The 12,177-nt window shown below is 41.0% G+C and overlaps 1 protein-coding gene across 1 annotated transcript in view; it reads right to left on the reverse strand.

Annotated features, from left to right (window-relative positions):
• Positions 1-3,606: 3,606 nt before the first annotated feature.
• The window catches only part of PTPN13 (protein tyrosine phosphatase non-receptor type 13), a 128,058-nt gene continuing 119,487 nt past the window's right edge, over positions 3,607-12,177 (reverse strand). The window contains exons 42-48 of the mRNA XM_086747156.1: positions 11,788-11,891; positions 9,457-9,605; positions 8,775-8,865; positions 6,713-7,050; positions 5,958-6,173; positions 4,787-4,849; positions 3,607-3,770 (exon numbers count right to left, since the gene is read on the reverse strand). Coding sequence (XP_086603282.1) covers positions 3,690-3,770; positions 4,787-4,849; positions 5,958-6,173; positions 6,713-7,050; positions 8,775-8,865; positions 9,457-9,605; positions 11,788-11,891 — 1,042 coding nt within the window. The 3' untranslated portion in view covers positions 3,607-3,689. The remainder of the gene's footprint in view (positions 3,771-4,786; positions 4,850-5,957; positions 6,174-6,712; positions 7,051-8,774; positions 8,866-9,456; positions 9,606-11,787; positions 11,892-12,177) is intronic.

Consider the following 12,177-nt stretch of genomic DNA (forward strand, 5'->3'; position numbering starts at 1 on the left):
AGCATTCCCTACACAGAGAAAACTTTTCAATCATTCTTAAATACTTACTTTCCTCAGATAGCTAGTTTTAGAAATACGGAAGTTAAGGAATAGGCCGCTTAGAACCACTCAAGGAACAACAGTGATGACCCTCAAAATAGTCTGCAAGGAGCAACTCCTTTACAGGGTGCCACCCTTCTCTTGCATAGGCAAAGACTAGCAAGAAAAACAAAGGTATGATAAACTACTAATGGCATAGGGCTGATTATGTAGCAAAGCCTATATGTTTCTGTCAGCTAATTCTGGTTGGAAGGAAAAAAGGATCCTTTCTCTCTTGGCTTAACACATAAGGACAGTTCTTTAATTAGAACCATAATGGGTTATACATCAAGTTTCTTTCTAGTCTGATTAACTTCCTGCTAAAAAATGGATACTTATAAAAAGGAAAATCCCTTTCAACTGGAGAATGTCTTGGTTGCTTACTCTGCAAGACATCACAGTTACAAAACAAACAAACAAAAAAAAACCCCCCAAAAAACCCCTGCCACTCAAATTTTTACTCCCCCCCCAATTATATAATCTTATATTATACACTAAGAAAGCACATAGCATTTTTTCCATTCAAGGTACTAGCTTCTTAGTAATTCCTTCTCATTTCTTCAAAGAGGGCATTAAGATTTTAGGTAGCCTAATCCTACAGAGAAAAAGATGAGCATTGGTGCATATTTCCAACCAGGTTCCCCATAGAAACCAAGCTTAAGCAATCACACTATGTAAGCACATCCATTTTCTTGTACTAAGTTTTGAGCTCTGGAGTCTATTTCAACCAAACTGACCACATCAAGTGTCACAAATGAAACACTCCACCTGCTTAACAGGAAGCAGACACCATCGCAGTGTCCTCAACAAGTATTAGACTAGGGAGCACTCCATCTTTACCAGATATCCAGTTCCTCGAGGGTGAAACAAAAACTCAAAGAAATTCAGACCACTTCTCAGAAGAGGCCAATGCCACCTTTCACCATATGTGCATGACTTCTTAGGAACACCTGTATGTTTCCCATTGGGGCAGATCTATTTTTCACAAAGTCAGGGTAACCAGGAATTTGACCAAGAAAACTTCAGTGTAGGTACTCTGTATTATTCCGGCATGACCTTGTTTTCAGCTATATACTGATGGTACTGGGGGAATGATTTCACATGGAAAGAGCTGGATCAACAGATTGAAGGCAGATGTAGAAAGGCCACATTTACCCTTTTTTGTTTAGACAAAGATGCTTTGCTGCACAAGATCCTCAGTTTCTTAAAAAGAGTTAAAACAGTTAATAAGCCAGTAGGCATAGCTGGGTTTCCCAGCTGGACTTCTGGCGTTGGGGTCCAGTACAATACCTAAACATGGGCAGGGTGAATAGACAGTCTATTTATTCTCTAATCATGTGCTCACCTTCCAAGGGTAATCATTTGAGAAACCACAAAGACTGTCTGGGAGGAGTGTTCCTTTTTCTGAGGATGGAGAGCTTAGGTCAAGTTAATTATCCTCTGCTTTTTTATGCACCCATCATCAAAAGGAAATTGGACATAATATACCATAATATAGATCTGCATATTTGTGAGGACCAGAAGCAAATCCTGGAAACTTGTACTGATTTGTGCTTCCCATAAGCTGTAATCAGATGCAAATTGTTTGCACTGTACCAAAGTGGGCTTCATGTAGCGTACTATATAAAAATCAGTTCCTATTTTTACATTGTTTGGCATGTACCTGAAAACATCAAAAGGAAGAATTCAGCTGCCTTAACCATACTGTCTAGTTACCATAACAATTTTTTTGTTTCTAAAAATCAGACATACCCAAATCCTCTGATGTCACTATTGATGTTGAAACAGTAGCAGCAGTGTATGAACCAGCTGCATTTACTTACTCTGCCTGTGCACAACTGTAGTCCTGAAAATCTTGTGTCTTCACTTCAAAGCTCCTTCATATAGGTGTACTGTCAACACGGGTAGCGAATTTGCCTCTGCTTCTATCTAGACAGAATTAATCTTCCTTCCTCAAACTACTCTGCTCTGGAAAAGGCACAATTTTTCAACTGTGCTGGTATGCTGGAGGGAATAAAAAACCACAGTATTACTATGACAAGTGAAAAAGGCTCTTTTCCTTTTTTAAGTGATGCTATCACTAGCTAGAATACCACTAAACAAGCAAGACAGTGACTGTTTCAGTTCTGGGACACCAGAACACTCTAGGCTACTATTCTGAAGAGTGAAAATCGTGGATAATCACAGGCCTCTGAACTTATTTCAACCACTGCAATGCAGAATGCTGTCACATGAGTACTCAAACCCTTCCTGACAGCACAAGTCAGAAGCTTCAGTTCTGGTAATGACTGCGGGGACAGAAATACTGCTCAGACCCTCAAATGGTCCCCTGTGCTGGCTGCTGGCAGTTATTCATCATCCAAGGTTCCCATACAGCATAAAATGACAACTTCCTTTCAGAACAGTTTCGACTGTTTACAGTATCACTAACAGTGAGTTAGAAACCAATATCCTGCCTCCCACCTCAAACCTCATTACTTTAAACAGAGTAGATTACATTGTTGTCAGAGTACTGCCATAGCATCCAAGTGCAAACCCCCTCCCCCCAAGTTATATTGGTCTCAATGCCCAGGTATGCTGAAAAACAAGGAGGGAAGGACAACATCCCCTTCCTTTCTCCAGAAAGGAACCTACAGTTCTGCAGGTTTTTTCAAACGGACACTGAAGAACAGGACACTGAAAAATTAAAATGCGCACAGCTCTTTTGTTGAAAATGTCTTAAGAACTGCAGCATCACAATGAAGGATGCCATGTAAGGCCAAGAAAAATCAGTCACAAGGACACAAAAAACACCCAGACCCACTGATCAGTGTACTTTAGGTGTATTTTTTATTTACAGAGTGGAGATATCTAATCAATTATAAGGTTAGACATCTGATAATTCAGCTTTTTTTTGGTAAAAGTATATAAATATATACATGAAACTCTATGAAGTAAACATTATTAACTGTGATACTTACAGTAAACATTCACTACTATCCTCATGCTAACAGGCATCTCTTAAAGCTTAAAGATTTCAAGATACCCTCTATAAAACAGCTGTAACGGTACTAAAAGGGCAAAAATTCTGTGCCATAAACAAGCTTTTAAAGGAGACTAGTAAAATATCTTTGTAGTAAAGTTTGCCAAGATAAAAATACTGCTTCATCCCTCCCACTCCCCCACCCCGTAAGAAACAAATACCCCAAAACAGTGCAGAACTGCAGGAAGTATTATAAGATTACTTTTTTTCTCCTTTTTTTTTTTTAAATTAAAATATTTTTATTTCACTATTTTATCACATATTAAGGAAGCTGCAAAAAATGCAGCTTTATTAAATATTATTTACTGCTATACAAAAATCTCACATATGTGTCCATGGGGCTGAGGACATTAGTGGTATTGTATGAGCTATCCCTTTTCCTTATACTATGTATCTTATTTGGAACAATGGAGAGACTTTATAGAAGACATCTGACAGCAAGAAAGGGACTGGAAAACTATTGCCAGAACAACAACAACAAAAAAACCCCAAACAAACAAAAAAAAAAACCCAAAAAAAACCCCAACACATGTGAGAGCCTCTAGACCTCCTTGCTTCCTTATTTTAAAAGCACTTCTGCTTCAGAATTTTATTTGCCTCTCTGTTGTTCTTCATGTTGGAGATGATTCAGGACATAAAGGACAACTTGATAGCAGAAAATGTACTGATCCTGCAAGGGAAAGGAAATCACAGAACATGTGAAAAATGCTTGCACCACCTAAGCAATTTACTCTCACCTGCACTTCACAGATGCACAGCACTTGATTTCAATACTACTTCTACAGTTAAATTAAAAACCAAGAAACCAAGAAATAAACCAAGAAACCCACAGTGGATAAATATGGAACCTCAACTTAAAACAAATACAGGCAATTCCCTTGTTACTGAAGAGATATTCTTAAATGGGACATCTATCCTCCTTTCACACCTCAAGCAGAGTAAGTACTTCACAAAGTAGAAATACAGACAGAAAGTGAATTTCAAGGTCTCGCATCAATGCCAACTAATACAGAACTCAAATAACAGTGCAACTTCTCATCTTAATTTCAGAGTCACAGGTGTTGGGGCTAATACATGTTCTGGGGTGGGCGGTGGGGCTGAGAGTTTTGTGGTTTGGTTTTAGGGTTTTTTTTGTGGGTTTTTTTTTTTTTTTTAAACTATGATTAGACAATTCCTTCACATTAAAAAAAAGTAAAGATTTTAAAAAGACCTTGTGATGTCCATCTCTAAGGTAAAGTTAATTGCTCTAGATCTAGATCATTCCTAAAACATTCATTTAACTTCTATGTCTCATCTCTGGTAGTATCGGTGATTCATACCATCTACAGTTAGACCTTCTCTTCAGTTTAAAATGCAATTTTTAGCCAAAAAGCTCAGCTGATATCCTCTATAATGTATGCTTTTGAAGACAAAAACTCACAATTTTTTTTTTTTTTTTAAATACAGATCAAAACAGCACAGCATGTTAAAAATTTCCTGCATTTATAACTGTTAAATACATATTGCTCCTCACTGGTATGCATCTGATTTAATTCTCGTGACACAAACGTTCCATTAGAGAGCACAAAAACATAGCGTTCCGTTAGAGAGCACAAATCATAGCGTGCTTCACAAAGTTTTCTGGCGCATCTGAGTTAGAATCCCAGGGTCTTGTCTTTAGCGTGTACCTAGGGAAGCCAGACTCACCTCTGTCTGAACCATCCCATGTCTCTGCAGACGCATCGTGCGCACCAGGTCTGAGATGTCAAACTACCAAAACAAACAGCAAGTTAAACATTCAAAAATTACATACATACATGGCTATAAAGGAAACATCCCCAGCATCAAACCAAGGAATCCATTTGCATATATTAAACATTTAGTAGCGAGACAAATAAGAATTCACTACAGCCTATGCACGTCTGGTAGATTAACAGCATGTGCTGTCTTTGAGCAATATGGATGTGGCCCTCCTACATCAGACACCCTCCTTCTCCTTTTCTTTCTCTGTGCACAGGCTCTCTTGCTTACTCTTACTGGGAGCTGAGTGTGCAGAAAATAGAGGCCCTTGGTCCAATCTGACAAAACGCTTTTTATTTCCCTAGGTCTATAAAGTTCTAGACATTTAATGAGTGCTTAGAAACCCTGCTGAGCTAAGCATGACATAGCTCATCTTCTCCGCACCAGGCCACTGAAGGACATAAACATAAGGAAGCTAGCACCCTCCTGTGGATCACTCCAGAAAGCATCCCCCTGGTTGTGCTGGAAAAGTTAATTTACGTACTTTCACCTCCAGTGGAGATGTTTGTACAGTGAGTTTTTGATTCAGTTGCCTATAAACAAGACACTCTGGCTTCTAGCTGCCCTCCAAGAGTTCATGGATCTCTGACCGACTGAGTGCCACAAGTCTCAGCCATAACACCATTTAACACAATAGTTTCACTGAGTATGTCCAGTCAGGTAAGGCAAGCATTTTAAATTTTCCTTCAATTGCCCGAGTCATCATGGCAACACACTGTTGTTCCCAAGCCATACTCCAGAAATCTGCTACAGCAGATGTCCTTGCAACATAACCTAGAACATCTCAAGTAGCACCCAGCAATGTTGGATTGCTGAGGTGTGAACAAACAGGATGCTCAAGATTCCCTGAGCTAACCCAAGAACCAGCAGATGTTAGAGCTCTTTTTCCCCCCAGGATCATCAACAAAGAAACATTTCATAGGTACTGCTGGTTTATACCCTGATTTATGTTACACTAAGACATGGCCAGCATGCTACTCAAAAGCATGGCATATTCTCTAGACAAATGAAAAGATACAATGGAACACATTTCCTGTAAGTCAAAAGCACAGCTTAGCTCATCCTCTTGGGTACTCACATCAAGGTCTCTGCTGATTAACCCTAGAACAACGTCTATACAAATAAGGGTCCCCGATCGTCCAATGCCTGCACTGCAGTGAGTTATGATAGGTCCCGATTTGTGGACATGCCGCATGTAGGAGATAAAAGTAAGCAGGTCATCTGGTTGAGAAGGGGTGTCATGGTCAGGCCAGGCGATGAAATTCAGATGGAAAATGTGCCGTACTTCACCTGTCTAAGATTTAAAAACAATGACAACAAAATGTAATACATGGGAAGAATAAAAAGACAAAAGGTAAGTTCCCAAAGGAAACAGTCTCAGAAGAGAGGGATTTGCCCAATGAAAGTATTCTATAATTCAATAAAACAAGAGAAACAATAAGCTAAACTGAAAATAACCTGCTAGCAAATGAATAGTATAAGGTTCACTGTGCAGACTCAGCTGATCACACAGAGGAATGAACCAGTCAGACTGAATTATTAGTGAATTTCATATCCCTATATATGTTGCTGTGGCCAAAGGCATCTAGAGAGCCAAAATCTAGAGTCTGACTAGCATAATGAAACAATTTCCTAGCCCAAGTGCCTTCTCTTATAAAGGTCATGAAGTAGCACAAGCTGCAACGAGGAAGTAGCAAGAAAGATCACTGGACAAAGAGAGGAAGCCCCAGCTTACATCTTGATGTAGACACTGCGATTTAAAGAAGTATCAGGGTTAAAATGCCAACACTCAAAAACCCAAATTTCTTAGCATGCACAATTAGATTCACTTACCTGAATCTCTTCTAGCTTCAGCACTCTAATGATAAAGCCCTTCAGCTGCTGGAGTCTTAGAAGAGCAAGTCGTAGTCTATCATTTATCATGGTGGTTTTATTGAGTACATCCGGCCAGTAACGCTGGCATTTTATCTTTTCTCCTTCAACCTCCTGAGTCATCATGGCGATCACAGTACAGTTTTGCTCCCAAACCATTTGCCAGAAATCCGCTACAGTAGTAGGGAGAGGTCCTTGACACGCAATGTAAATGAACTCTTCATTCCCCACTGGCATGCGAATGAAGCTGGCATTGATGTATCCACCTTCAATCCCAAGAGGTACTCTAGTGGTATCATCTGCAATCCCCACACAACAAAAATACCTCAGTGTTAGGCATGCAAATGACTAGACCTTCACACAACAGAGAGATGCTGAGCCTTACACACTCACATAGTACTTATCTCCACAGATGCTTCCAGATAATTCACTACAATATTTGCTTTAGGATACTAATCTGTACTACTCTTGATAAAAAAAAAAAAAAAATGGCAAAAAAAAGATGGCTAGGGGAGAAATCTAAATCAGCAGATAGGCAGGATACACGATTTGAGCTGCAGCATCTCTGAAACTGAGGTTGAATATTTCTCACTCGAAATTAACCTTTGTCAATTCTCACTTCTCCTCCGCACATCTCCCACCTAACAAACAGAATTTTCTTGCAGGAAGTTTAGTGACAATAGTATACATGTCTGTTTTTCCAATTTTAAATGGGTAAAACAAAAAAAATCTTGTCTAGCCCATGTGGAGACCGGTCACGAGTGGCGTCCCTCAGGGGTCCGTGCTGGGCCCGGCCCTGTTCAACATCTTTGTTGGCGATATGGACAGTGGGATAGAGTGCACCCTCAGCAAGTTCGCCGACGACACCAAGTTGTGTGGTGCCGTCGACACGCTGGAAGGGAGGGATGCCATCCAGAGGGACCTTGACAGGCTGGAGATGTGGGCCCGTGCCAACCTCATGAAGTTCAACCAGGCCAAGTGCAAGGTCCTGCACATGGGTCATGGCAATCCCAGGCACAAATACAGGCTGGGCGGGGAATGGATTGAGAGCAGCCCTGAGGAGAAGGACTTGGGAGTGCTGGTGGATGAGAAGCTTAACATGAGCAGGCAATGCGCCCTTGCGGCCCAGAAGGCCAACCGCATCCTGGGCTGCATCAAGAGGAGCATGGCCAGCAAGTCGAGGGAGGTGATTCTCCCCCTCTACTCTGCCCTGGTGAGACCCCACCTGGAGTACTGTGTCCAGTTCTGGAGCCCCCAGCACAAGAAGGACATGGACCAGTTGGAGAAGGTCCAGAGAAGGGCCACGCAGATGATAAAAGGGCTGGAGCACCTCTCCTATGAGGACAGGCTGAGAGAGTTGGGGGTGTTCAGCCTGGAGAAGAGGAGGCTCTGGGGAGACCTGATAGCGGTCTTCCAGTACCTCAAGGGGGCCTACAAGAAAGATGGGGAAAGGCTGTTTAGTAGGGCCTGTTGCGATAGGACGAGAGGTAATGGTTTTAAAATAGAGGGGGGTAGATTTAGATTGGAAATTAGGAAAAATTTTTTTACGATGCGGGTTATAGAACACTGGAACAGGTTGCCCAGAAAGGTGGTGGAGGCCCCATCCCTGGAAACGTTCAAGGCCAGGTTGGATGAGGCTCTGAGCAACCTGATCCTGTTGGAGATGTCCCGGCTCCTTGCAGGGGGGTTGGACTAGATGACCTTTGAAGGTCCCTTCCAACCCTAACCATTCTATGATTCTATATGTATATCTCATTTCAGACACGGGATCTGCTGGAAGAACTAAAGAATCTGTGAACATCCATCCCTACCTGCTACAGTAGCCTACTGTTCAGTGATCTTAAGCTGCTTTATAAATGCTTGCTTTAGATGTGTAGAAAATGAGTAGTAGATTTAATTTTTTCCCTAGTCAGTAGCAGAACTAGGATGGGGAATCAAAGCATGCCACTTCTGACCCAATTCCTCTGACCATACAGGTGGTGACAAAATATCAACAGTGAACTTCAGATTAGTCAGGACTTACAAGGAAGTATGTTTTTATATCTGTTCTTTTTCCTGTTCTCCTTTGCTTGTCCAATCAAACACTGATCCAAGGGTTTTAACTCTTGAAGATTCTGTAAAGAAGCAATTACATGTGCATTAGAAAGTGCTGAATGGTAACAAGTGTTAAGAGCAGCTATGTAACCAAGTCTTTAAGACAGAATCACTAAAAAAATATAATCCTAATGCAGATATGCAAAATAACACAGTCACAGAAAGGAATCTAACTTCAGATAGCTCTGAAAATGAAACAAAACTAAAAAAATCTATTATCCAGTAAAGATTTTCTCTTATTCTCCTAAAAAAAGTGGTTGAGTAACATGGTTGACTTAAGACTTTGGAAAGGGTGTTTTCACATTCTGCAGGTAGATTTCGCAGCCTTTATTTATCTTGTCTATGCCCATTAATGTCATATTCACTTGGTAATTTACCAGAAGTAAGAATGATACAAACACACTTTTGCATTGAATTCCCGGTTCAAACTAATCTTACCTCTCAGCAGCTAGTGGGAGGAAGGGAGAGAAGTATTTGGTAAAAGAAGTCTATTCATCCCTTTAGAGTTGCAAATTAAAGAGCTGTGGTATTTAAGGCAGTGATGAACCAGCCATTCCATTTCTAGCTATCTCACAGTAGAAAAAAAAAATAAAGGACAAATAGTTACTCACTTCAATCTCTTTAGAAGGCACTCCCTGTTCCAGCAGTCCACGCAACATCCTGATCACTGACTTCAATTTGGCTCCTGAATACTTCCCTCCAGGGAGCACATTCACAGCAGGGAATGCAGAGATCTCTTCATCTGTCACTAAAGGGAAATCTAGCAGAACAGGACTGATATAAATATATATAAAAAAAAAAAAAGCTAAAACTAGGGAAATGTAAACTTTAGTGTAATGTTGGATTTCCTTGTTGCTGTTCACCACTATACTGTTTTCTCTAGAACGCCTTCATATACCAGAAAGAACAGACAGATGTCCTCTCAGTTTAACAGGCAATACATAATTAACTAACACAAGCATCAGCTTTGATGGATCCAGGAACCAAAGAGTACAGAATCACAGGATAGTTTGGGTTGGAGGGGACCTTTAAAGGTCATCTAGTCCAACCCCCCTGCAAGAAGCAGGGACATCTCCAACAGGATCAGGTTGCTCAGAGCCCCATCCAACCTGGCCTTGAATGTTTCCAGGGATGGGGCACCCACCACCTCTCTGGACAACCTGTTCCAGTGTTTCACCACCCTCAGTGTAAAAATTTCTTCCTTATGTCCAGTTTGAATTTACCTACCTCTATTTTAAAACCATTACCCCTTGTCCTATCACAACAGGCCCTGCTAAAGAGTTTCTCTCTGTCTTTCTTACAAGCTCCCTTTAAGTACTGGAAAGCAGCTATAAGGTCTCCTCAGAGCCCTCTCTTCTCCAGGCTGAACAGCCCCAACTCTCTCAGCCCGTCCTCATAGGAGAGGTGCTCAACCCCTCTAATCATCTTTGTGGCCCTCCTCTGGACTCACTACAACAGGTCCATGTCTTTCCTGTGCTGTGGGCTCTGGAGCTGAACACACTACTCCAGGTGGGGTCTCACCAGGGCAGAGTAGAATCACCTCCCTCAACCTGCTGGCCACGCTTCTTCTGATGCAGCCCAGGATGCTGTTGGCTTTCTGGGCTGCAAGTGCACGTTTCTGGCTCATGTTGAGCTTCTCATCAACCAACACCCCCAAGTCCTTCTCCTCAGGGCTGCTCTCAATCCATTCTTTGCCCAGCCTGTATTTGTGCCTGGGATTACCCTGACCCATGTGCAGGACCTTGCACTTGGCCTTGTGAACTTCATGAGGTTCACATGGGCCCACCTCTCCAGCCTGTCAAGGTCCCTCTGGATGGCATCCCTCCCTCCAGTGTGTTGACCACACCACAAAGCTTGGTGTCGTTGGTGAACTTGCTGAAGGTGCACTCTATTCCACTGTCCATGCCGCCAACAAAGATGGTAAACAGGGCTGGTTCCAATACCAAGCCCTGAAGAACGCCACTTGTCACTGGTCTCCACTTGGACATTGAGCTGTTGACCATAACTTTTTGAGTGTGGTCTCTTTGAAAATACATGTTGACTATTTTCCTGTACTTTCAATAAATACACTGAAACAAACTTTAAATACATTTTAAATGCAAGTTCTTCACACAATAACAAAATTTTTGAATGCACACAAGGGTTAATTCAGAACTCTCCACTTAAACATCACAGCCTGCGACTTAGCTTTTAGCATTTATACTGGACATGTCTTTCAAGTGGTAATAGCAAGATGTGTTAAATACATCTTTCTTTTCAACAAAGCTTGCTTTCTATCAGGCCTTAAGTCTTTCTCTGAAACACAAAAATATTCATAAACCAAGAGCCTCTCTCGTATCACAATTAAAAGTGTCCTAGATCTACTGACTTTAGACTAAAGGTTTACAGGGATTATCCTTTTTTCTTTTAATAAATGCAGACAAAAGGCTACTGTATATGAATTTCAGGAACTGACATTTCTAATGCTATCTAAAAAAAGTAAAGACCAGATTCTGCCAAATGCATCAAATTAAGTAGTGTTCCACTCTGCCATGCTGAGCAGCAGTGGAAGAACAAGTCAAGATAAAGAAAAAATCTTGCCTAATTTGAGCATGAAGTAGCCGGTATGTGGAGCACACAATGTATTGGTGTACTCACAGTTAAACAACTATATTATTACAGCTTTTGTCAGATACTATGGAACAAAGTATCTCAACTGGTTTCAGCTCTGCTACAGCTACAGGTGCAGCGTTGCCAATAGTTGTTCCTGTTAACTCTCACACATTTATTACACAAAACTGTAAAGAACCTTTCCAGCGCGTTGCTGAGCTGTTAGATTCCCCATTATACCTGTCATTACACCCTCAAAAGATACATCCAGGACATCTTAAAATTCAGTTCTGACATTCTATCTAGTTAATATGATCCTCAGTTTTCCACTGATTATTTGTTAAAGTTCTTGCCTTTATTTACAAATTCCTGGCTGACTGATTCAATCGGCAGTTCATCACTTCCCCAAGTGATTTCATCTTCATCTGCTTGGCTCAAGGGAGGTTGTGGAGGAGATCTATGAAAGTACAAGGTATGGAAGTAATAAAGAACACCTAGAAATAACCAACACATTTGCAACCTAATAAAAAAAATCACCAGAATGTAATTTATAGCTACAAATATTTCTGGATTGGATCCGTATCACTAGTCTCAAAATCCTATTGTTTTTTTCCTTTTTTAAATCCCCAGTGAGGATTTGAAAAAGGTAACAGTGGAAAAAGAGCTAGGAAGACATGAATGTAGTAATAACTATCACTGCAATTACTTTTCAAAGGCTAAGCAGTCAAATAACATCCAATAGC

This window comes from Chlamydotis macqueenii, chromosome 4, assembly GCF_036417535.1.
Source record: "Chlamydotis macqueenii isolate bChlMac1 chromosome 4, bChlMac1.mat, whole genome shotgun sequence".
Lineage (NCBI taxonomy): Eukaryota > Metazoa > Chordata > Aves > Otidiformes > Otididae > Chlamydotis > Chlamydotis macqueenii.